We start from the raw sequence: 24,194 nt of genomic DNA, 5'->3' as shown, positions 1-24,194 counted from the left end.
GGGCCTTCCCGGACCTTCGGTGGCCGCGAAGGAAAAAAAAAAAAAAAAAAAAAGAGGGAGAGGAAAAAAGCAGCGGAGCGAGCGGCGGCGGAGGAGAGCGCGCGCGCGCCCCCTCCTTTCCCCCTCCCTCCCCCTCCCCCCCAATTTCCACCGCGGCCAATTCATGGACAGGAACTACCCCAGCGCCGGCTTCGGGGACCCGCTCGGCGCCGGGGCGGGATGGAGTTACGAGAGGTCAGCGAAAGCTAGGTAAGAAGCTGAGGGGGACCTGAAGAAACGGGCCAAGAGGTGGGGGGTTCTTGTCGGGCCTGGGCCTGGGGCCCGCCCGGCGACGCGTGCATCGCCAACTCCCCCTCCGGCTTTTGCAAGGGAGCGGCCTTCTTTGGGTTTGTAACAACGCCGCCGCCCCAGTTTGCAAATTGCAAACTCCGCCAAAGCCAGCTCCGGCTTGCAAAAGAGAAACGAAGCAGGCAAGGCACAAAAACAAATTCGAACCGGGAAGGCCTTAGGAAGATGGGAAGGATTGGCAATGCAAGGCCTGGATTTGCCCCTCATTTTTGGATTCCCAGCTTGCTGACCCCTCCTCCTGGGCGCCCCTGGCTCTGCAACTGCAAAGGTGGGAGGAAAGGAGAATTAGCTCGCAGACCTGGGGGGCACGCACCCCCTCTCAGATCCTATTGTTCCGGGGCTGAGCGAGGCTGGGCCACTCGGGCCCTCCCCCCCTCCAAGAAATTCCGCGCGCAGAGTGGGCATGGGGCCCCGCCCCCTTCTTAAACTAGGTTTCTGTGTGTTGGGGGGTCCTGGGATTAGGGACACGCCCCCTTCTGCCCACCTCCCGCAAATCCTGAGAATCCAGGATGGTGGTACACTGTTTGCCCTCCGGTCCAGGGCCACGGATTTGGGGTAGACTCGGATCTTTTCCTCGTTTGTGTTCGCGTGGTCCCTTTGCACGCGTGGCTAGCCGCATGTTCCCCTTCGAGCCTGCCTCTTGCCGTTTAATCTGTGTTGCGCGTCCTCACTCTTCACCTGCCCTTCAGCCCCTCCCCCTTAGCATTTGGGTTTCCCCAGGGTGTACAAATAGTTCGAGTGGGACTTCACACTCAGGATCTTTTCTTTCCCACTTGTGAATTGAGCTCCGGTCTGTTCATGCACCTGGCTTTGCCTAAGCCTGTGCACTTGAGCCTCAGCCTCTAGGGATGTACCAAATTCACGTCAGTACTTGTACCTGGGACTTTCCCTGGGTCCTGTCCCCTCTCCACCTTCTCCCCTTGCCATTTGGAACACAAGCTGCCTCCTGCTTCTGGCGTGCCTGGATCACTGCCCTAATTCAGGGTCTGTGCTGTTCCAGCGGGGCTTGGGGTGTCCATGTGTCCCTGCAGGGTTGGACCTTTGGTTCTGTGTGGCTGAGGAGGGTGCCAGGGGAGGACCACGCCTTTCACTGGCTACTGTAGCCCCCCCTCGACTTCCTCTGTCCGTGTATGCCTGTGTTTGCAAACGTGGGACTCTTAAGGTTTCCAAAGAATAGGGTCGTTTTTGTGCTTCCTGCATGGGGCAGCTGGATTCCCTTGTGTTATCTCAGGGTTCCTTGGAGTAACACCTCTAGTCAAGTCAAGCTGGGAGGTTCCCCCAGCTCTCTTCTCAGAGGATAGCTTGAGAAGAGATTCTTACATCTCTCCCTTGCTCTCAGCTTGGTCTACGGCAGCTCCCGGACCTCGCATCCAGAAACCGACATCTTGCACCGCCAGGCCTACGCGGCCCCCCACCCACTACAAAGCTATGCCACCAACCACCACCCGGCAGGTACGGGTCCCCATCCCGGAGGGCTGGGGCCGGCCCGCCCTCCGAGACACCTGATTGGTTGCTAAAAGTTCCGCCCCTGCTAATTGGCCTTGCCCTTGGTCCTGGCCCTCTCGCTCTCTCTCTTTTTTTTTTAAACCACTTCTCTGATTGGTTACCTCTGAGGCTGCTGGGCCCTGCTTTATTTCACACCGGATTCGTCAATCCCTTTATGGGCCCGCCCCTTTCACTCCTATTGGCTGCCGCCCCAGGGGCCCCCAAATCCCACCTTCTCTTCCAGGCTTTTCCTCCTCTCTTTAGCCCATCCCAGTCCTTTCTTTCCCCGTAAGTAGGCCCGAGCGTTTTGACTCCTTGGTTCCTTTTTTTCCTTATTGGCTCCAATTCTTTGGCCCGCCCTTTTTTTCTTAGAGTAACCTCATCCACCACCGCTGTGGCCTTGCCGCCCACACCTCTGATTGGTTCCCTTCCCTCTCGATTTTTTTAAACCAGTCCAGATTGGCCCCTGGTTCTCCTATTTGGCTCTTTCCCTGTTTTCTGCCTCTTGTCTTTTTGTGGGTGTTTCTGTGGTGCTGGGAATCGAACCTGGAGCCTTACATATATAGATAGATAGATAGATAGATAGCCTTAGCAACACCTTCCTTCCCTCCGGCCCTCCGTTTCTTTAATTCTGAGCCAGGGTCTCAGTAAGTTACTCAGGTGGTCTTTGAACGCCTGATCCTCCTGCCTCGGGACTGCGTTGCAAGGCACGGTGTCCCATTTGCTTGTCTGCTCTTCTTTCCCGCCTTTCTCTGAACTGCGCATGCTTACGGCTCTCTCTTTCTCTCTGACCTCTGGTCTCCACCCAGCCCGGCTGACCTGTCTTCTTGTGTCTTGCCAGGACTCTCCGGACTTTTTGACACTGGCCTCCACCACGCAGGCTCAGCAGGGCCAGACGCCTCCGTCATGAACCTCATCTCGGCCCTGGAGTCCCGGGGCCCTCAGCCTGGCCCCTCCGCCTCCTCTCTCCTCTCCCAGTTCCGAAGTCCTTCCTGGCAAACAGGTAAGCCTAGTGCTAGTCCTCAGAAGGCTGGAGAAGGGCTGTCTCGTGGTCCGCTCTGACCTGTGGTCTTCTCCTTCATCCCTAGCCATGCACACACCAGGCCCTACGGAGCTCTTCATCTCTGGTGCCCTCCCGGGTTCCAGCACCTTTCCATCTTCCTCTGCCCTGTCTGCCTATCAGCACCCAGCTTCCTTCGGCAGCCGCCCCTTCCCAGTGCCCTCATCCCTCAGCCTCCAGGATCCACCTTTCAGTCCTCCTGCTAATGGGCTCCTGTCTCCCCATGATGTGCTCCACCTGAAGCCCTCGCAGGCACCCGCAGTGCCCTCTTCATTGGGTTTTGAGCGCCTGGCAGGGGGTGGTGTCTTGGGGCCTGCTGGCCTTGGCCCTGCTCAGACCCCTCCTTACCGCCCTGGTCCCCCAGATCCACCTCCACCTCCCCGCCACCTCCCAACTCAGTTCAATTTGCTGGCTTCTTCTTCTGCTGCCACTGCTACCGAGCCATCCTCCCCTCAGCTCTACAACTTCTCGGGTGCCGCCCCAGGTCCACCGCCCGAGCGGGCCCTGCCCCGACAGGACACGGTCATCAAACACTACCAGCGGCCTGCCAGTGCCCAGCCCCCACCACCCCCACCACCAGCCCATTCCCTGCAGCACTATCTGAGCTGTGGAGGCAGCTATTCCTCCATGGGCCACAGGGCCAGCTTGGCTTGCAGCCCCCTGGGAGGTGGGGAGCCTTCTCCAGGTTCTGGAGAACCTAGCAAGGGTGGGCCCAGTGGAGCCGCAGCTGGAGCAGCTGGCCGGGCCACAGGCCCGGAGACTGCTGGGGGTGGTGGGGCAGGGGGTGGTGGTGGGTACCGCCCTATCATCCAGTCCCCTGGTTACAAGACAAGTAAGGGGGGTTATGGACCAGCTACAGGGGGTGCCACCAGGCCTCCACCACCTCGATCTACCGCTACACCCAAGTGTCAGAGCCTGGGTGGACCAGCGGCTGCTTACGCTACTGGAAAAGCCTCTGGAGCTGGAGGGGCTGGGGGCCAGGCGTATTCTCCTGGTCAGCCTCAAGGGCTTCTGGGACCCCAGGCCTATGGGCAAGGGTTTGGAGGGGGCCAAGCACAGGACTTGAGCAAAGGTCCTAGCTATTCTGGTGGGCCCCCGCAGCCCCCCAGTGGACCCCCACCTCCTGGTCTGGCTACCTGTCAGAGTTACTCTCCAGACCAGCTCCAAGGCCAGCTCTATGGGGTACAGGGTGAGCCTTACCCAGGGCCAGCTGCCCATTCACAGGGGCTCCCCACAGCCAGTCCCTCTCTCAGCTATAGTACTGGCCACTCACCAGCTCTCTCCGGTCATGGAGGTGGCTGGGGCCCCAGTTCTCTGGGAGGTGGTGGAGAGGCCAGCCCTTCTCATATCATCCGACCCCTCCAGTCACCGCCTGCTACCGGTCGCCCTCCTGGTGTTGGCTCTCCAGGAGCCCCTGGCAAATACTTAAGTTCAGTCTTAGCTTCAGCTCCGTTTCTGGCCCCCCCTGGAGCCAGCAGCTATGCCGCTGGAGCAGGTGGCTACAAGGGAAAAGGAGATGGCTCTGAGCTGCTTGCTGGGCCTGGCGGTGCTACCACCGAGCGCACAGAAGATGAAGAATTTCTGATTCAGCACCTCCTTCAGGCACCCAGTCCACCTCGGACCTCAGGGGCAGATGGCTTGGTGGGCGAGGATGGGCCAGCTGATGCCTCTAAGGGACTCGGGGGCAGCGGTGGTGCTGGAGGACCGCCAGGCACACCGTATGAATTGGCCAAGGAAGATCCCCAGAGGTACCACCTACAAAGTGTCATCCGGACCAGTGCCAGCTTGGATGAGGGAGCCACGGCTGCGCTGGAGCTGGGCTTGGGGAGGATGAAGGAGAAGAAAAAGGGTCCAGAGCGGGGCGGTGAAACCCCTGAGGGACTCGCCACCTCAGTCGTTCACTATGGAGCAGGTGCCAAGGAGCTGGGAGCCTTCTTGCAGAAGAGCCCACCTCCCCCACCACCCACGGCCCAGCCAAACCAGCCCACACCCCATGGCCTCCTCTTGGAGGCTGGAGGTCCTGACCTTCCAATGGTGCTGCCTCCGCCTCCCCCCCAGCTGCTACCTTCTGTACTCAGCCATGCCCCGAGCCCCTCACCCAGTGCACCTAAAGTTGGCGTTCACCTCCTCGAGCCAGCCTCCCGGGATGGGGCTCCCCAGCCACCTCCGCCGCCGCCCCCCCCACCACCACCTATGCCTCTGCAGCTTGAAGCTCACCTTCGCAGCCATGGCCTGGAGCCCACAGCCCCAAGTCCTCGCTTACGGCCAGAGGAGAGCCTGGAACCCCCTGGGGCCATGCAAGAATTGCTAGGGGCTCTGGAACCATTGCCACCGGGACCTGGTGACACTGGCGTCGGACCACCTAACTCAGAGGGCAAGGACCCTGCAGGCGCCTACCGAAGCCCCAGCCCACAAGGGACTAAGGCGCCACGGTTTGTCCCCCTCACATCTATCTGCTTTCCTGACTCGTTGCTTCAGGATGAGGAGCGGAGCTTTTTCCCCACCATGGAGGAGATGTTTGGTGGAGGGGCAGCTGATGACTATGGCAAGGCTGGACAGACTGAAGATGACGGAGACCCCAAGACTGGTGCTGGTCCACCCCCTGGTCCCACTGCTTATGACCCCTATGGACCCTACTGTGGAGGCCGAGCATCTGGAACTGGACCAGAGACTCCAGGCCTGGGTCTGGATCCCAATAAACCCCCTGAGCTTCCCTCCACTGTCAATGCAGAACCACTGGGCCTGATCCAGAGTGGGCCCCACCAGTCAGCGCCCCCACCGCCACCCCCGCCCCCACCACCACCTGTCTCCGAGCCCAAGGGTGGCCTCACCTCACCCATCTTCTGCTCAACTAAGCCAAAGAAGCTGCTGAAGACGTCCTCATTCCACCTGCTACGGCGTCGTGATCCCCCCTTCCAGACACCCAAGAAACTGTACGCCCAGGAGTATGAATTTGAGGCCGACGAGGACAAAGCCGACGTGCCCGCAGACATCCGCCTGAACCCAAGACGCCTGCCCGATCTGGTGTCCAGCTGCCGCTCCCGGCCGGCCCTCTCACCACTGGGGGATATAGACTTTTGCCCACCCAACCCTGGGCCTGATGGCCCTCGGCGCCGAGGCCGCAAGCCCACCAAGGCAAAGCGTGACGGTCCTCCCCGACCCCGGGGGAGACCCCGGATTCGTCCACTGGAGGGCCCTGCCATTCCAGGTCCAGCCTCAGCCTCCATAACCACTGATGGGGCCAAGAAACCCCGGGGCCGGGGCAGGGGCAGAGGCAGGAAGGCTGAGGAAATGGGAAGTACTCGTTTGGAGCCCCTGAAACCACTTAAGGTGAGGGGGATTGGGTCTCGGAGGGGTGGGCTGGACTGTCTGAGATTGAAGGTAGCAGGGTGCCCTAGGCGTTGAAGTTGGGGTTACCTCGTTAAAAAGCACTAGACAGTTACCTAGATGGAATCCTGGTGTCCCCAGGCAATGGAATGTTGTAATGGGATGCTCATGAGAGGACTCGGGTTCTGAAGTCTTGTACGTGGACGGCTGGGCTGGGCATTCAGATCCCGTGTGCCTGATGCGATGGAGGTCTGGGTGCTGAAAGAACTGTTAGTCTGGCCTCCTGCCATCTAAGTAAGGTCAGATGGATTGAAATCCAGGACTTGGTGTAGTGAGGTGGGGTATGGAACTCCAGGGTCTCAGACTCAGGATAAAATGTGGATCCCTGGATCTGAGGGAGGAGGCCTGTGGCTTGGGCCCCTGGACCTTGATTCTTTGCTATCCCCATGTCTAGATCAAGCTTTCTGTACCCAAGGCTGGTGAGGGTCTGGGAGCGCCTTCCAACGATGCCGTCTCAGGTGTAGACCATAATAGCCTGGATTCCAACCTGACCCGGGAGAAAATTGAGGCCAAGATCAAGGAGGTAGAAGAGAAGCAACCGGAGATGAAGTCAGGCTTTATGGCCTCCTTCCTTGACTTTCTCAAGTCAGGCAAGCGGCACCCACCACTCTACCAAGCTGGCCTGACGCCTCCGCTAAGCCCCCCTAAGAGCGTGCCAGCCTCTGTGCCTACCCGAGGTCTGCAGCCCCCACCACCCACTGCACCCACTGTGCCACACCCTGCACCCTCTGGTCCTTTTGGCCTGGGGGGCGCATTAGAGGCTGCAGAGACTGAGGGTCTGGGGCTGGGCTGCCCTTCACCCTGCAAGCGGCTGGACGAAGAGCTCAAGCGCAACCTGGAGACGCTGCCCTCTTTCTCCTCTGATGAAGAAGATTCTGTGGCCAAGAACCGAGACCTGCAGGAAAGCATTTCCTCGGCCATCTCCGCCCTGGACGACCCGCCACTCACGGGACCTAAGGACACTTCCACTCCTGAAGAGCCACCCTTAGGCACTGGACCTACCGTCTCGGGTCCACCCCCTCTCCCAAGCCTGCCCAGCACCAACAGTAATGGCACGCCCGGTGAGTTCTCAGAAGGTGGTCTGGGGATGGTGTGAACCAGCAGACACATTGAAGTTAATTACTGGTGTAATTTAAGGTCTGTTGTGTAGACAAACACATGTGGCTAAGGTGATTTCCTGAGTGACAGAAAAAAATGCTTTCTGAGAAGAAGCATCTCTCTCTCTCTCTCTCTCTCTCTCTCTCTCTCTCTCTTCCTTTGGTTTATTGAGACACAGTTTCTCTGTGTCTTTGGCTATCCTGGAACTTGTTCCACAGACCAGGCTGGCCTCGAACTCAGAGATCTGTCTGCCTCTGCTTCCTGAGTGCTGGGATTAAAGATGTGTGCCACCACTTCCCAACTGGAACATCTTTTCTTTCGTCTTTTAAAAAATAATTCATTTAATTTTATGTGCATTGGTATGAGGGTGGCAGTTCCCCTGGAACTGGGGTTACAGACAGTCTTGAGCTGCTGTGTGGGTGCTGGGTATTGAACCCGGGTCCTCCGGAAGAGTAACCAGTGCTCTTAACCACTGAGCTTCCTCCCCAGCCCCTGGAGCATCTTTTCTTATGAGCTCAGAAATGCCGCAAGGCATCTTAGAGGCCTGGTTCCACACCCTAGAGGATGCTGTAGACAGCATAGGGTGTAAGTGGTAGGGACGGAGAATGGGGTAGCAGAGAAGGCTCAGGAATGTGAGCCTCAGAAGTGCTCTGAGGAGTCAACAGTAAATCCTGGGTGTGGGTGCAGTGGGAGAGCCCCTGCCTAGAATCCTTGTTGGGGGGGGGGCATGACACAGAGGTCAGGCGCCTATGTAGAATCCACCAGTGAAGGGACTCATGGGGTTTTCCTAATGAGTGAAAAACCTGGGTTCTATCTTCAGTACTTTGAAAAAAATAATTGGGGGTCTGGAAAGATGGCTTAGTGGTTAAGAGTACTTACTGCTCTTCTTGAGAATCCGAGTTTGGTTCCCAGCACCTACGTCCAATTGCCTGTAATTCCAATTCTACCTCTAGTACCTCTGTAGGTAGCTGCACATGCTGTATGCACACACATGCACACGCACACAGGAATTCTGCAGATGCGGATGGCATTGGAAATCTATGACAGCAGGTTGTGGGGTGAGCGAGCGTTTGTGAAGGGTGGTGAATGTCCTGGGAGGGAATGAGGGCTTGGGAGACACAGAAGGGATAGCTTCAGAGTTGTGGAGTTAGGAGTTAGACAAGGGCTCCGAAGTCTTGGAGAGACAGTTCAGACTGGCAAGGGCCAGATGTTCCTTGTACCTAATGAAGCTATACTGGTAGAGAGTGTCTCATCTGCTGCCTTGCTGGCCACCCGTAGTAACACCTGAAACACTGTGGGTATGCTGGGGTCTAAGTGGCAGTTAGGGGCGCAAGGATTTGTATGAATAGAGCTGGGCATAGTGGTTCATGACTCATTCTAACTAACTAGCCTTGGACTCCTTTGACTGTGAAGCAGGAAAATGAGGTGAAGGTCAGCCTGGGCTACACAGGGAAAGTCCAGAGCAGACCACATATCTGATATCTCTCTATCTGATCTCTCTCTCTCTCTCTCTCTCTCTCTCTCTCTCTCTCTCTCTCAGAGCCCCCTTTGCTCGAGGAGAAGCCCCCACCCACCCCGCCTCCTGCCCCAACACCTCAGCCTCCCCCACCTCCACCCCCACCCCCACCCCCAGTTCCAGCCTTGCCCTCACCTACTCCACTGGTGACTCCTGTGGCTAGTTCACCTCCTCCGCCACAGCCGCCGCCTCCACCAGCATTGCCCTCACCACCCCCACCCCCGCCCCCGCCACCCCAGCCAACACCCACAGCCATCCCACCAGTTGCTCCTCCAGAGGAACCTGCTGCCCCGTCCCCAGAGGACCCTGAACCTCCAGACGCCCGGCCTCTGCACCTTGCTAAGAAGCAGGAGACAGCAGCTGTGTGTGGGGAGACAGATGAGGAGGCCGGGGAGAGCGGTGGTGAGGGCATCTTCCGGGAGCGGGATGAGTTTGTCATCCGTGCAGAGGACATCCCCTCCCTCAAGGTGAGTCTCAGCATTGTTTACAAATGGAGCCTGAGTGAGCACTAAGGTCACTGCTGTGACAGCTGCTGCTTGACAGGCCAGCTGGGTGGGATGTTTCTGGGTCCACTGTCTGACTTGACTGATAAAGAGATGGGTTAGGGCATTTGCTTTCGTTCATTCTGTCCCTCTCTTCCATGACGTATTATGAGCCTGTATGTAGTACTGTTCAGGGCTTCTCGGTGCTTTGACCAATGGGTCTCTGCATTAACTTCTGCCCCTGCAGAAAGAGGATTGTCTGGCCAAGGTTGAGAGCAGCACCGAACTGGGTATTTATACATGTTTAGAAGGCTGTGTGACATTGTGTCCACTTAACAGAATGACAGTGTTGTGTGCCTTCCCCAGGGCCATATGACTTTTGAAGCCGTGGGCCAGACATTGATTTCCTCCTATGAACTAGGCATCAGATCCAATCAGAGCAGTTGGTTGCCCCTATAACCTTCATGCCATTAATACACAGTGCCTACTAAGCAGTAGGCACATCTTGCCTGGCAGGCCAGTGTTATGGAATATAGGACTCAAAATTATCACTTGGTAATTCCATTTCCTGGGGATTTCCTATCAGGGGATCCAACCAGAGTATATTCACGTATTTGACATCAACCAAATATAGTTATGTGTATCTTGCAGGTGGTATAACAGCTCTTTGCTTAGGGATGCTGTCTGTCAGGCTGACTTTAATTTTTTTTTTTTAAGATAAGGTTTTCCTGTGTACCTCTGGCTATCTGGAACTCACTCTGTTGACCAGGCTAGCCTTGAACTCCCAAGTTCCTCCTGCCTCTGCCTCCCAAGTGCTGGAATTAAAGGTGTGTGCCACCACTGCCTGGTTGAGTTTTAAATTCTTGGTGTAGAACTGGACTTGCTGGTGTCAGCCTGCTGTCTCAGGTTCTGTGGGGGCTGTGAGAGGACCCTAAGTCCAAGACCTTCCTGTGCCACACAACAGATTGAAGGCCAGCCTGGAAATCGAGTGAGGGGATGAACACAAAGCTGGGAGTGTAGCTCAGTGGTGGTGTACCTGTCCCAGAGACAGGGTCTCTCTTGGCGCTTTGCCTGGTCCATCTGACTGTGAGGGTCAGGCTGGCCTCAGACTTGGCCCAGCTTCAGGATTACAGTACTGCAGATGGAGGCCACCTTGCTTGACCACCGTCCAGTTTTTATTATTTGTTTTTCTTTGTAACAGGGTCTCTACAGAACCCTGGTTATCTTGGAACTCACTCTGTAGACCAGGCTGGCCTCAAACTCACAGAGATCCACCTGCCTCTGCATGTGCCACCATGCCCGGCTTCGGGTTTTGTAAATAAAAATTTATCAGCAACATACCATCTGTGGGTGTTTTTCATACCCAGTGGCAGAGTGAAACTGGACATAGCCAATAGTATCAGCCAACTTCTTGCCTAGGTTGCTCCCAGGGAGGTTGGGTCGCATAGCCAATAGTATCAGCCAACTTCTTGCCTAGGTTGCTCCCAGGGAGGTTGGGTCGCTTTTAGGATGTTTGGTTCATAGGCATACCTGGCTGGATGAGGAGTGAGAGGATCCTGAAGGCCTGGCCCAGCAATAGAATGCTTGCCCAGAATCCTGGAGAGGCGCTGAGGGTGTGACTCAGTGGGAATGTGTTTGGTTCCGGGCGTGGTAGGGTACGTCAGCTGCTCCCAGGAGGCAGAGCTGGTGCTCATCTGGGCCACCCCTCTGCTGTTGTCAGAGGGCGGCTGCTCTGCGTGTTCTGGTGGGATTGCTGGTGGCCACTGTACACTTTGTGTTGCACTGACTGTCAGCTGATTCTCTCTGCTGCTCACGTGGGTTCTGGGTTGAATTCATGACGAGGACAGAAACTGTCATGAAGAATCACAAAGTGTGAGGTGGAGCTAACAATATTTATTTTTTTGAGCATGGGGAGTTAGGGCTGGAGTGATGAATCACTTGATAAGGGTACTTGCTGCAGGCAAGGTCTCCTGGATTTCCCTAGGCTGGCCTGAGCCGAGCCTCACTTGTGGGTAATCTGGCCAGACTGCAGCTTTCCACAGTTCTTGTGCTGTGTGCGTTCTGATCCTGGTGAACAGGGCTCCAGGCAGTGCCTTCGCCAGCCCCATTTTACAGACCAGGAAAGCCAGTGTGCCTTGGGAAGGGGCCATCCACTGACCAGGGCTGGGCCAGGGGCCAGGGCTGTTCATCTGATACTACCCAGCTGGTGTGGGACAGGGACAGGCAAGGACTCAGGTGCTTAAAATACTTCTCAAGTGTGAGCAGTGGCAGGCACTGAGCCCTTGTGTTGGGGTCGGGCACTCCTCGAGGGGAGCCGGTCAGACTCCTGCACCGGGTTTGCCAGACTCCATTGTTCCCCTCCTGCCTAGGCACTAGGCTGTCCTGTTGTCATCCTAGCCTCAGCTTTCTCAGTCACCGCTGATGTCATGGGCTCCTCCTGTGGTGTGTTGATGATGCTCATGTGACCTGGCCTGACCTGGTCTCTGCAGCCCACACACACAGAAGGTGCTGGAAACATAGGATCTGTTACTGTGATCTTGGGCTGGCTTTTACTCCAAGGCTTGGTAAATACTCGGTAAACACAGAGGGTGTATTTCGGGCTTTACTATCATTCACTTTTCTGACTTTTTCCCCTTTTGGTGGTCTGGACAGTGTTTTGAGGCTGAGCCAGGAACGTCCTCAGTTGAGCTTATGACTCTCAGACCAGCCTCGGAAAGCAGCAGACATAGCCAGACATCATGGTGTGACCCTGCAGTCCATAGTACACATAGCCATGGTGTGAACCTGCAATCTGCAGCAGGCATAACCATGGTGTGAACTTGCAGTCTTGCAGCAGACATAGCCATGGTGTGAATCTGCAGTCTACAGTAGACATAGCCATGGTGTGAACCTGCAGTCTCCCCGAGACATAGCCATTATGTGAACCTGCAGTCTGCATCAGACATAACCATGGTGTGACCCTGCAGTCTGCAGGAGACCTAGCCATGCTGTGAACCTGTAATCTGCAGCAGACATAGACACAATGGTGTGGACTTGTAATCCCAGCGCTTGGGGAGTGGAACCAGTAAGGTCAGAAGTTGAGGTCATCCTCAACTATGTAACAGATTTGAGGCCAACCTGGGCTACAGGATGTATCAGATGAAGCAAAAGCTAGGGAAATGGCTCAGTTGGTAAGTCCCTTTACTGAGCTCCATCCCACAAGCTCTCTGGTGGTATCTACTTGTAGTTCTGGAGGTAGAGACAGGTAGACCCTTGGGCCTTGCTGGCTAGGCAGTTGAGGACCTGCGTTCGATCCCTCGGTCTCACAAGGCAGAAGGAGGAAGCAGATTCCCACGAGTTTTCCTCTAACTCCATAGTTACACCATGGGGTGTGAATGTGTATACACAAATGAACTGATACTTATTAATTTAGAAATTAGGTCCAGTGAGATGATTCTTTAGGCAAAGGCACCTGTCCCAGACTCTGATGGCTTGAGTTCCGTTTCCGGAACCTTCACTGATGAGCTGGGGCTCTTCTGCTCAGGTCCATTGCAAGCCTACGTGTAAGATTTTACACTGTCTCATTCCCACAGCAGAAAAATTAAGGCGAGCCAGATGGTGGGGACGCACGCCTTTAACCCCAGCACTGGGAAGGCAGAGGAAGGCAGATCTCTGTGAGTTCGAGGCCAACCTGGTCTACTGAGTGAGTTCCAGGACAGCCAAAACTGCACAGAGAAACCGTGAAAAAGAAAAAAGCTCTCTGGAGAACTGACTTCCAGATTGTACAGTATACGACTGGACTCTGGCTCCTTCACTGTCGACTGTAACTCAGTCCTATAGAAGGCTGAGAGTCATCCTAGAGGCGTGGCCAATGCCGGCCAGCCCCGTGTGAAGAATGGCAGGTTTCAGGAAATGCTGGGGCGAGGGGCTGGGCAGGAGGACTTGGGGTGCTGGGGTTGGGTGGATAGCTGCTCTTGAAGACACAGCTTTTGCTGGTGGGGCTCTTGGTCAGCAGGGAGATAAAGGAGGTGGCTGGGGGTAAGTCCAAAGAGGCATGAGAGCTGTGTGTTCCTTGCCCCTGTCCGTGACTGCCTTCCTGTTGTTCGGACCTAGTTTGCTTTTGTTTTGTTGTATGGTTTTGCTCTGATGCGCTGAGGGGCCTTGAACTCTGGCACACAAGAAATTTTCTTGTCTATCCAAGCATGGTGGCCCCTCTTAGAATCCCTGCCCTTGGGAGTCCAAGGCAGGATTACCGTGAGTTGGAGGCTGACCTGTAGAGAGTTCCTGGCCACTGGATCCAGCTGACCTTTCTTGTCGCATTGTTTGTGTGGGTGTGGGTAGCTCACCTGCCACATTCCTCCTGTTTACAGCAGCAATGGCGACTTAGCTTGTCACAGGTCATAGGTCACATTCTTGGGAAATGATCTGATTGGTCCTAGTCAGTACCAAGATGGGAACCAGTGATAGTCCTGCCCAGTGAGCTGACTTCCTCAGTATGGGGTCCATGAGCAGGGCAGCTTCCTAGTCAGTCAGTGGGCGTGGTTGGTGATGTGAGAGAGCCTGGATGGACAAGCCTTCAAGATAGATTGGGAGGATGAAAGGGTGTGAAATCTGGGTTTGTTCCCGAAGGATGAAAATAGGGGGCTGGAGAGATGGTTTAGCAGTGAAAAGTGCTTACTGCTCTTGGAGAGGACCCGAGTTCAGTCTCCCCCCCCCCACCCACATTGTATTCCTTAAGACTATGGCTAATTCTAGCCCTAGGATGCTTTGCCCCCTTTTGGCCTCCACTGGTACTGCACTTAAGTGCACATACCCACAGACACATGCAATAATGAAGACTAGGAAGGGTGTTTTGGAGGAAGACCAATCGCCCAGCTGGGAAAAGCAGAGGGGCAGATGTGGAGAGGGTTGAGGAGTCCAAACAGAACTTCCTGGAGGTCTCTTCAGTACCGGAACAGTGGGTTTTGTGTTCATAATGGCTGGGCAAGAACTGCAGACTGAGAGGTCTGATTCCTACAGGGCAAGGTTTGGGACGAGAGAGGACACAGGTATTGTCTCCCTGTCAGGCTGAAAGTCTCTTTGGAGCCCAGGGAGCATTCTGGAGCTGAGCAGAAGGTCGTCTGCAATAGACTCATCTTTTGGGGCCTCTGCCCTAGCCTGTGATGTCATAGAAGGAGGAATGGGAACTCTGTGGTAGCCTGGAAGAAAGGACTGGATTCGGGGTTCCTGCATCCCTGCTGTATCTCTGTGCGCCACTTTATCCAGGACCCGCTGTGTGCCTCCTATTCAGCAAGTTGTTAGATAACTCCTTTACATGCCCATGAGGGTGGAAACAAATTTCATCAGGCTGAGACTATGTTAGTCATTACATGGCATGCCAATACCCATATTGTGCTGGTACTCAAAGCAGACATTACCAATAGATCCTAGATCTTGCTACTTCTGAATACAAAATTAAAAGGCAGACCTGACTAATCAATTGCAGTTACCTGAATTCTTTTAAGTCACTTGATCTGTAGTCTTTGAATGCAATAGCCATATCTGTGCATCCTTTTTTTAAAAAATAATTTATCTAACTTTATTTCATGTGCGTTGGTGTGAAGGTGTCAGACTCCCTGGGACTGGAGTTACAGACAGTTGTGAGCCGCCATGTGGGTGCTGGGAATTGAACCTGGATCCTCTGAAAGAGGAACCAGTGCTCTTAACCTCTGAGCCATCTCTCCAGCCCCATCTGTGCATTCTTGTGTCACCCAGGACATACTTCATCTATGACTGGGTTGCTTTCTTCAAGCACCCATTTAGACTTCACCTCTGTCAGGAAGCACTTTTGTGTGTCTGTCTGTAACCCAAGCTGGCCTCGGCCTCAAAGCAGTCAAGACTCCCACAATGCTGGAATTACAGGCATGCAGTACCATGCCTGAGTGTTCGGTGCCTGTCCTTATCTCCTCTGTGGTTCCTGTCATTTGTGAAGGTCATGTGTCAGGTGTAGAGCCTGTGCGGTGGGACCCTAGTGCGGCAACCCTGGGAATGGAGGGCATTGAAGGTCAAGAGGGAGAACCTCTCTGTCCCTGTTGCCCTTCATCTGCCAGGTTGATGACTCTCGTGCCTAATACCTAACTATATGTTCTGGCAAAGCTCAACTCCTTGTGTTCTTGTTGTTTCCTGGGCCTAAGGATGTGACCCTGGGAAGAAAATGTGCTAGGAAAATACCCTATTGCTGAGCCACACGCCAGCGCCTCTCATGGGATTCTAGGCAGGGGGGTCTACCATTCATCTCTGTCCCCTGAACTCTTTACTTCTTGAGATAGTGTCTTAACTGTGTATCTTTGCCTGGCTTTGATCCCTCAGTCCTCCTGCTTCAGCTACCTGTGTTTTGAATGGCTCCCCGAAGGCCTTGTCTTGTTAATGTCACCTCAGACTGCTGTACTAAATTGCAGTAACCTGAGTAGCAAGAAAAAATTGTCTTGCTCACAGGTCTGGAGGCTGGGAGTTCAAGGTCAGCCTGTGGCAGATTTGGTTTCTGGCAAAGGCGTCTTCCTGGTTCTGGATGGTACCTTCAGGCTATACCCCCACAAGAAGGGGCCAGGTTGAATTGTCTCTGCCTCTTTAAAGATTTATTTTATTTTTATTTATGTATAGTCTTTGTAAGTGTGTGTTCTATGTGGGTGGGCCCTCAGAGGCCAGCTACAGCTGCCGGCATTCGTGACCCCTCTAATGTGCTAGGGGCTGGACCTAAGTCAGCTAGAGGACCATTATGCTCCCTAAACCAGTGAGCCGCCTCTCCAGCCCCAACTCTTGCTTCTTAACCTAGTCCCATAGATTTTCTCTTTATAGTATCACAAATTATTGATTAGCCTTGTTTCCCTTTTAGCTTTGCATTCAGAGGTAGTGAGATCTGGGGTCTGTTAATGATGTCTGCTGTGAGTACCAGCTCCAATATCGAGGCCTGCATGCTAGATAGTGGCATCTGTTTTTGGACTGGTACACTTTGCTTACACACACTCAATTTTCTATGACTCTTAAATCAGTCATATGAGTGCAAACAAGGTGTTCTAACAGTCTGCTGAAGAGGAGGCACAGAGAGGGGCTTGGCTAAAGTCACGTGCCGAGGGGAGGCAGGGATGCTGGTGTTGGAGATGTCCAGGGCTCTGAGTCTCTGCTGCTGTGACCCTGGATCTAGTGAGTCTTCGTGTGTCACTAATGGTGGGTGGGTGTTCAGAGCTTACCTTACTTAAGTAACAATAAGTTAAAACACTGTGGATTATGCAGAAGAAGCCTACTCAAGAGTTAGCAGGTGGCTGGACCAAGTTGTACAGCCTGCTGTCCGAGATATTGGGGAGGACCTAGGAGGATGGCAGGAGTTTGTCCCAGATGACTGGGGTGTAGCTTTCATCAGTGAAGTCAGCACACACAAGACTCTGAGTTCAACCCCAGCCCTGGGAGAAAAAAGGAAAAAAAAAGGAGAATGTGACACTAGGGAAACATGGATAGAATCAGGCTTCATCCTGGGGCTGAGGGCCTCGTGAGACCGTCAGGAAGGCAGTGCTGCTTGTAGGTGGCTCTTAGTTTTTTTTATTTTTATTTGTTTCTGTTGTTGTTTTGTGACAGCCTTGCAGTATGTAGCCTAGGCCACTTACACTTGTGGCAATGTGCCTGCTTCAGTTTCTTGAGTGCTGGGATGAGAGGTGTGAGCTATCGTACCTCTTCAGCTTTGTGTTTTGCTCTGTGGAGGGTAACCTTGTAGGCCTCCCTGTTCTCCTCAGCTGGCGCTACAGACCGGCCGTGAGCCTCCACCTATCTGGCGTGTCCAGAAGGCCCTTCTGCAGAAGTTCACTCCAGAGATCAAGGATGGCCAGAGGCAGTTTTGTGCCACCAGTAACGTAAGCCTTTGGGTTGGGATAGAGTGCTCAGTACTGGGGTCCCTCTCTGGCACGGCCCAGGGCAGGGTGGGAACCTCCGTTTCTGGGGGTAGGTTGGGTGAAGTGTGCCGGCTCTCACGCACGGGCTTTGGTCCCTCCACAGTATTTGGGTTATTTTGGGGATGCGAAAAACCGATACCAGCGTCTCTATGTGAAATTCTTGGAGAATGTCAACAAGAAGGATTACGTGAGGGTGTGCGCCCGGAAACCCTGGCACCGGCCCCCATTGCCAGTCAGGTACTGACCGTGACAGGGTCTCTGAGAGGGAAGGGTGTATCTCAGGTTCCCAGGGATGGGAGTCAGAATCTTCAACCTGCTGATGGCAGTCACCTCTGTCTTTTCCCAGACGGTCTGGTCAGAGCAAGGGACCTACCCCTGTTGGGGGCAGCTCTGCACCTCCATCTAAAGCCCCAGCCCCACCTGCTAAGCCTGAGACCCCTGAGAAGGCAACATCTGAGAAGCCTCCAGAACTGACACCCGAGCCTGCCGTACTCGAGCCCCCTGCCCCAGAGAAGCCATCCCCACCCCAACCTGTGGAGAAGGAGAAGGAAAAGGAGAAGGAAAAGGAAAAGGAGAGGGTAACCCGTGGTAGTGATCGGCCCTTACGGAGCGAACGGGCCGCCAGTGGGCGGCAGATGAGGACTGACCGGAGCCTGGCCGCAGGACAGTCTACCACCTCCCGCCTGTCTAAAACCAGGCCTACAAAGGTGAAGGCTGAGCCACCTCCGAAGAAGAGAAAGAAGTGGTTGAAAGAGGCAGTGGGTAATGCCTCAGCAAGCGGCGGGCCTGGGGGGAGCTCATCAGACTCAGAGTCCTCCCCTGGTGCTCCCAGCGAGGACGGTAAGTTCCAGCAGCTACAGGCAGAGAGGGTCATCTAGGGAGGGGACAGGGTGAGTGCCAGCCTGAGGGCTGCTGATAGCCTCCACAAAATGGGGACAAAGGGAACTCACCATTAATGGAAGAAGCTAACAGTTAACAATCACACTTTCCTATGTAACAGTGTCTGCTGAGACCTCAGTACATAATTGCTTAATGTTCAGAGCAGCCCTAGGTGATAGATGCTGTAACTCCCACCTAGAAGCCAGGCCTACTGGCATAGGCCAGCCATGCAGGGCTACATAAGAATACTGTATCAAAAAATAATAATAAAAGAACAGCTGGGTGGTGGAGGCGCATGCCATTAATCCCAGCATTCGGAAGCAGAGGCAGGAGGATCTTTTTGTGAGGTCAAGGCCAGCCTGGTATATAGAATGAGTTGTAGGACATTGCTTACACAGAGAAACCCTGTCTCAGGGAAAAAACAAAAACAAAAAAAGCCAACAAGACATTTCCAAAATAAAAATAAGGCTGAGATGAATCTTGAGTATTGCAGAATAAATGAGTAAGTTACAGGATGTACAAATGAAGGGACAGGCTCCAAGGCGGAGCACCTGTCATGGCTGGCTCACCAAGGCCAGCAGTGCCCTTTATGTTGATCGATGGTGATTTGGGTTCACCACGGATCAGTTCCATAGGCCTGGGACAGATGTGGGAGGGACCAGCCTCTATCCTGGGGCCCAGAGATGGTGGTGTTTTCTTCTGATTACCTGGGTGACCCTGGGAAAGGTGTGACCTTTTGTTTCCGCGTCTGTAGAATTGGTCTCATGGGTACAACCTGAGGAAGAATCTTGCCTACAATGGGCACCACAAGGGCTCTGTGTCAGCCTGATGCTCAGCATGGTGACACCCATACGGGGCGGGAGGACTAGCATGGCTGCCCGTGTCTTCTTACCTCCAAAATAACAACAGCAAGGCCTCCTCTGCTAGACGTGTATAAGGCGAATGCTTCCTTTCACGCCCCGTTTGGTTATAAGTGGCTAGAATACCACAGCCACTTACAAAGATTCTAACATACATTTATTTTATATTTGTGTCTTGCATGTATGTCTGTGTGCCTGTAGGCAGATTTTTCTGTCCCACCACCCAGCTCCCAAATCAGTCTGGAGACTTACTAATTGTGAAATCTTGGCCGATAGTTTAGGCTTATTTTTAACTAGCTCTTATAACTTAACCCATGTCTTTTACCTCTATCCCATTTGTGTGTCAAGACTCGTTCCGCTCTGGCTGGCTACCCTGGTGTCTTGCCCCAAATCCTGCCATTTAGCTTTTTATTAAACCCAAAGCACTGACCCATCCTCACAGTGCACACAAAGATTGCACAGCACGCACCATACGTGTGTCTGGTGCCATGGAGGCAGCAGGTTTTGGGTTCCCTAGAGCTGCCATTTGGGTGCTGGGTCCTCTCAAGAGCAGTTGGTGCTCTTAACCACTGAGCCATCTTTCCAGCCCCAGTTTCCCCTTCTCTCCCTCTCCCCCCCCCCCCTTTGTATTTCTTTGTGTAACAGCCCCTAGCTGTTCTGGAACTTGCTTTGTAGACCAGGCTGGCCTTGAACTCGCCAAAATCCACCTGCCACTGCCTCAGCCTCCTGAGTGCTGGGATTAAAGGCATGCGCCACCACCGCCCGGCTCCAGTGTAATTTTTTTTAATATTTATTTGTTTGTTTGTTTGTTTATTATGTATACAATATTCTGTCTGTGTGTATGCCTGCATGCCAGAGGAGGGCACCAGACCCCATTACAGATGGCTGTGAGCCACCATGTGGTTGCTGGGAATTGAACTCAGGACCTTTGGAAGAGCAGGCAATGCTCTTAATCTCTGAGCCATCTCTCCAGCCCCTCCAGTGTAATTTTTTAAACTTAAGTCTGTGTTTGACTTTGAAAGCAGTGGGCCAATGTGGCTCTTTCCCTCAGGAGAGCAGTGTGTCAGCGTTTTTTTTTTCCCTCATCAGAGCAGTTTGTCAACGTGGCAGTGGGTCAGCGTGGTTCTTTCCCTCGTGAAAGCAGTGGGCTAGCCTGGCTCTTTCCCTTGTGAGAGCAGTGGGTCAGTGTGACTCTTCCTCATGGCTTTTTCATCTTTCTCTTTTTTTCCTCCTTCTTTTCTTCGCTCCGTCTTCTCTGTTTATTATTAGTACTATTATCATTAATTATTTTGAGATGGTCTTATATAATCCAGACTGCCTTGGAACAACTTGCTGTGTACTTGAGGGTGGCCCTTGAATTTTTGATCATTGTGCCCAGTTTCTGTGGTGCCGGGATGGAACCCAGGGTTGTGTATGTGCTAGACCCGCTCTCGGTGAAGAGGCCCAGTTTTCTGCCCCAAACGGTTGTTGTCGTTACTCCGTGTGCTTGTGATGTCGTATATGTCATTCCATCCTTAGCAGGAGCCTCCTGCTGTGCCCTTTCAGCTAGGGTCTGCACCGTGGGTCCCTGCCATTGAAGTAGTGTGTGTTGCACAGTAGCCTAGGGATAAGTCTTTGTCCCATCTCTCCCCAGAACGGGCAGTTCCAGGACGGTTGCTGAAGACAAGGGCCATGCGAGAGATGTACCGAAGCTATGTGGAGATGCTCGTGAGCACAGCTCTGGACCCCGACATGATCCAGGCCCTGGAGGACACGCATGGTGAGCTGGACCAGGGAGGAGGAATGGCGTTGAGCACTGGCACTTGGTCGTTGGCGAGAAAAGCTGGGGTCTGTGGAGGACACAGGGTATAGGGGATTTGGAGCTGCTGTCTCTGACACCCCTCCTCTTACAGATGAACTGTACCTTCCACCCATGCGGAAGATTGACGGCCTCCTCAATGAGCACAAGAAAAAGGTCCTGAAGCGGCTGTCACTGAGCCCGGCGCTGCAGGTGCTTGGGGGCTTGGGTGGGGCTTGCGTGGGGCCATATCAGGTGTGGAGATTGGGGTTTGGGGTGTGGGACGCCAGCCTATTGAGGTTCCTTGAGTACCTTCCCTAGAAGGAGGGTCATTGCAAGGGCCTGCTGTCCTGGGCTTGGTTGGGAGATGAAAGCTAAGCGGGCGAGGTCTCTGGCTCCCCAGCAGGCCCAGAGGATGTTAATAGAGCAGGGGATGGGCCTGACACATCCATCTGGCTGCCACCCAGATAAGACAGGACTCCCAAATCCCAGGGCTCATCCCTCTGGAATGGCCTGTCGAGCTGGACCGAACATCCCAGGGCCACCTTGAGAATCTTAAGGCACCGTGCTGAGGATCTAGTTCTGGTATCAGTTAGCAGTGTGCTTCAGGCCCTTGGTTCTATCCCCAGAACTGCCTTACCCAGCCATGGTGGTGTGTGCCCGACACTGTTCAGGCTGTAAACATGGGAGCCTAGTAGGGGTTCTGGAAGAGGGTAGTCCTGTTTGGATTATCTGGGATGACTTTTAGATTGTCACTGAGAATTCAGGGGTAGATAGAATATTAGGTTGTCTTGAGAGAGATGCCTGGCATCATGTTAGTCTGACTTGGAAAAGGTAGGGTAAAAATTTTAGTCTGATTCTCAGGATTCTGGTTAATGCATTCTTTTGTTTTTGGGTTTTTTGGTTTGGTTTGGTTTATTTGAGACAGGGTCTTACTAGGTAACCTTGACCAGGCTGGCTGGCCTTGAGTTCAGGGTCTACCTGCTCAAACCTGTCATCCCAGCTATCTGGTAGGCTGAGACAGGACAAAAACTCAAAGCCATCTTGGGCAACTTAATGAGGCCATGTTTCAAGGTGATGTCAAATTCCCACAGTTCCAGTACTTGGAAGGGAGGGGCAGGTGAATCTCTGTGGGTTCAAGGACAACCAGAGCTACACAGTGAGATCCCATCTTTAAAAGCCACAAAAAGGGAGAGTGAGAACTCTGGGATTTGGTGGTAGTCAGGTATTCTGGTTTGCACAGTTCTGGGATAGGTTGGGCTGGCCCTGTGAATTTGAGTGCACAGTTTTAGATAGGTTTATTTTCTGTGTATGAGTGGAGACCAGAAGCTGGCTTCAGAGCCCCCGTATTTGCAGTTGTGAGCCATCCCATGTGGGTGCTAGGAACTGAACCAGGGCTGTCTCCCCGTGCCATAGAGCACAGTTTGGGATGTTACAGATGGGGGATAGAAATGTGATCCTTGTGAGATTGGAGGTTGTGCTAGAATCATAGGGGCAGGGCAGCCAGGCTCAGGAGGCCTGTGGGTCTCCTAAAACTGTGTTGGGGCCTGGCGATGGTGGCGCACACCTTTAATCCCAGCACTCGGGAGGCAGAGGCAGGCGGATCTCTGTGAGTTCGAGAACAGCCTGGTCTACAAGAGCTAGTTCTAGGACAGGCTCCAAAGCCACAGAGAAACCCTGTCTCGAAAAACCAAAAAAAAAATAAAAAAATAAAAAAAACCTGTTGGGGTACAGTGAGGCCTCTCAGGATCCAAGAATCTGAGCACTGGAGTTGGGTGGTGTGGGTTCAGGGAGATGGTCACTGACCCTTCGGCTTTCCACAGGATGCCCTGCACACGTTCCCGCATTTGCAGGTGGAGCAGACTGGAGAAGGCTCCCACGAGGAGGGGGCTGTGCGGCTGCGGCCTGCCGGGGAGCCCTATAACCGCAAGACACTCAGCAAGCTCAAGAGAAATGTCGTGCGGGCCCAGGTAGGAGCTGACCCAGGAAGGGTGACCCTGGGCGGAGTGGTGCTGGGTTGAGGATCTGAGCGTCTGTCTCTGTCTGCAGGAGTTTAAGGTGGAGTTGGAGAAGTCGGGGTACTACACCCTCTATCACTCCCTGCACCACTACAAGTACCATACCTTCCTGCGCTGCCGAGACCAGGTGAGCCCCCAGCCCAACCCCAGCCCTCCTTCCGCGGTGGGTCCTGGGCCCACTCGCTGGCATCCTGCCCCACCCCACCCTTCCCTGGCTGTTACTTCCCGCATAGCTTCACCTCTGTTTCCCACAGACCCTGGCCATCGAGGGCGGTGCGGAGGACCTGGGCCAAGAGGAGGTGGTTCAGCAGTGTATGCGGAACCAGCCATGGCTAGAGCAGCTCTTCGACTCCTTCAGTGACCTGCTGGCCCAAGCACAGGCCCACAGCCGCTGTGGGTGACTGCACCCTGCCTGGCGAGGAGGGCTCCTCCTCCATGACCGAGAACTGGACAAAACTGTCCTCCGGAGCTGCCTACCAGGAGGGAAGGGGTCGTCCTCAGCCAGGCTGTATCCACACAGCCCTCCCCTCTGTCCCTCTTACGCCCTCCCCCATTCATGTACAGAGAAATTATTTATATATATGTATAAATGTCTATTTAGTAACACTTGCCCTGGCCCCTGGCCCAGCCCTCCCAGCACAGCCATCGCTCCTGCCCCTCCACTGTGTACATAATGTATAGGAAAATTCTATGTATGGTTGAGGGAGGTGGGGCAACTTGAGAGAACTGGGGGCCCCCCTCCCCTCTCAAGCTTCCCCCTCCAAGCCAACATCATGGCTAAAGGCTGCTCCCCAGGGGTGTGTGGTGTTGGGTGGGAGGGGCCGAACATCTTGTTAATTATTTTTAATCTTATTTATTGTACATACCTAGGGTGGGGGAGGGGTGGAGAGGGAGGGTGAGAAGGCTCCCCTCGCCCTGCCCCTCCTGTTCCTTTTCTACAGCATCTGTCTCCCCTACCCTCAGCCCCACTTCCCTTTGTCTTCTCCATGTGGTTCTATTTTTTAATGCCTTTCTCTGCCCCACCCCTGCTCCTTTCTGCCCTGTCCCCTCCTCTACCGGACCTCTTGCTCTTGGGCGCTGTACAGCTCCCCTTGTATACACTGTGTACACAGAACCAGCCAAACGAGACCCAACAGCAACACTTTACCAGCTGGCTGGAGTGCTCTGTCTGCGGCGGTGCGGCGGGCCTGGGCAGCGCGAGCCAGGGTTGCCAAAGTGGCTTTAGTGGCGCCCGCTCAGGTAGACAGCCTAGGGTTAGTGTGTGCGTGGCCCTGAAATTTGATGATCTCATACAAGCATGAATTTTGTTACTGTTTGTGAAGATCAAGGATGTGGGGTGGGCAGGGATCTCTTCCAAGGAGGAGATCCCTGACAGGCTTCCTAGGG

At 54.1% G+C, this 24,194-nt stretch overlaps 1 protein-coding gene across 1 annotated transcript; it reads left to right on the top strand.

Annotated features, from left to right (window-relative positions):
- The first annotated feature begins 119 nt into the window (after positions 1–119).
- Positions 120–23,954, top strand: Prr12 (proline rich 12). The gene is made up of 14 exons (XM_038313411.1): positions 120–249; positions 1,688–1,800; positions 2,675–2,836; positions 2,922–6,223; positions 6,675–7,341; positions 8,919–9,361; positions 17,119–17,235; positions 17,378–17,511; positions 17,621–18,114; positions 20,647–20,772; positions 20,906–21,003; positions 22,614–22,760; positions 22,840–22,935; positions 23,063–23,954. Exons 1-14 carry the CDS (start codon positions 164–166, stop codon positions 23,207–23,209), a joined length of 6,132 nt encoding a protein of 2,043 aa, XP_038169339.1. The 5' UTR covers positions 120–163; the 3' UTR covers positions 23,210–23,954.
- The last annotated feature ends 240 nt before the right edge of the window (positions 23,955–24,194 follow it).

This window comes from Arvicola amphibius, chromosome 12 (genome assembly GCF_903992535.2).
Source record: "Arvicola amphibius chromosome 12, mArvAmp1.2, whole genome shotgun sequence".
Lineage (NCBI taxonomy): Eukaryota > Metazoa > Chordata > Mammalia > Rodentia > Cricetidae > Arvicola > Arvicola amphibius.
This window is presented reverse-complemented; position numbering and strand designations above follow the sequence as displayed.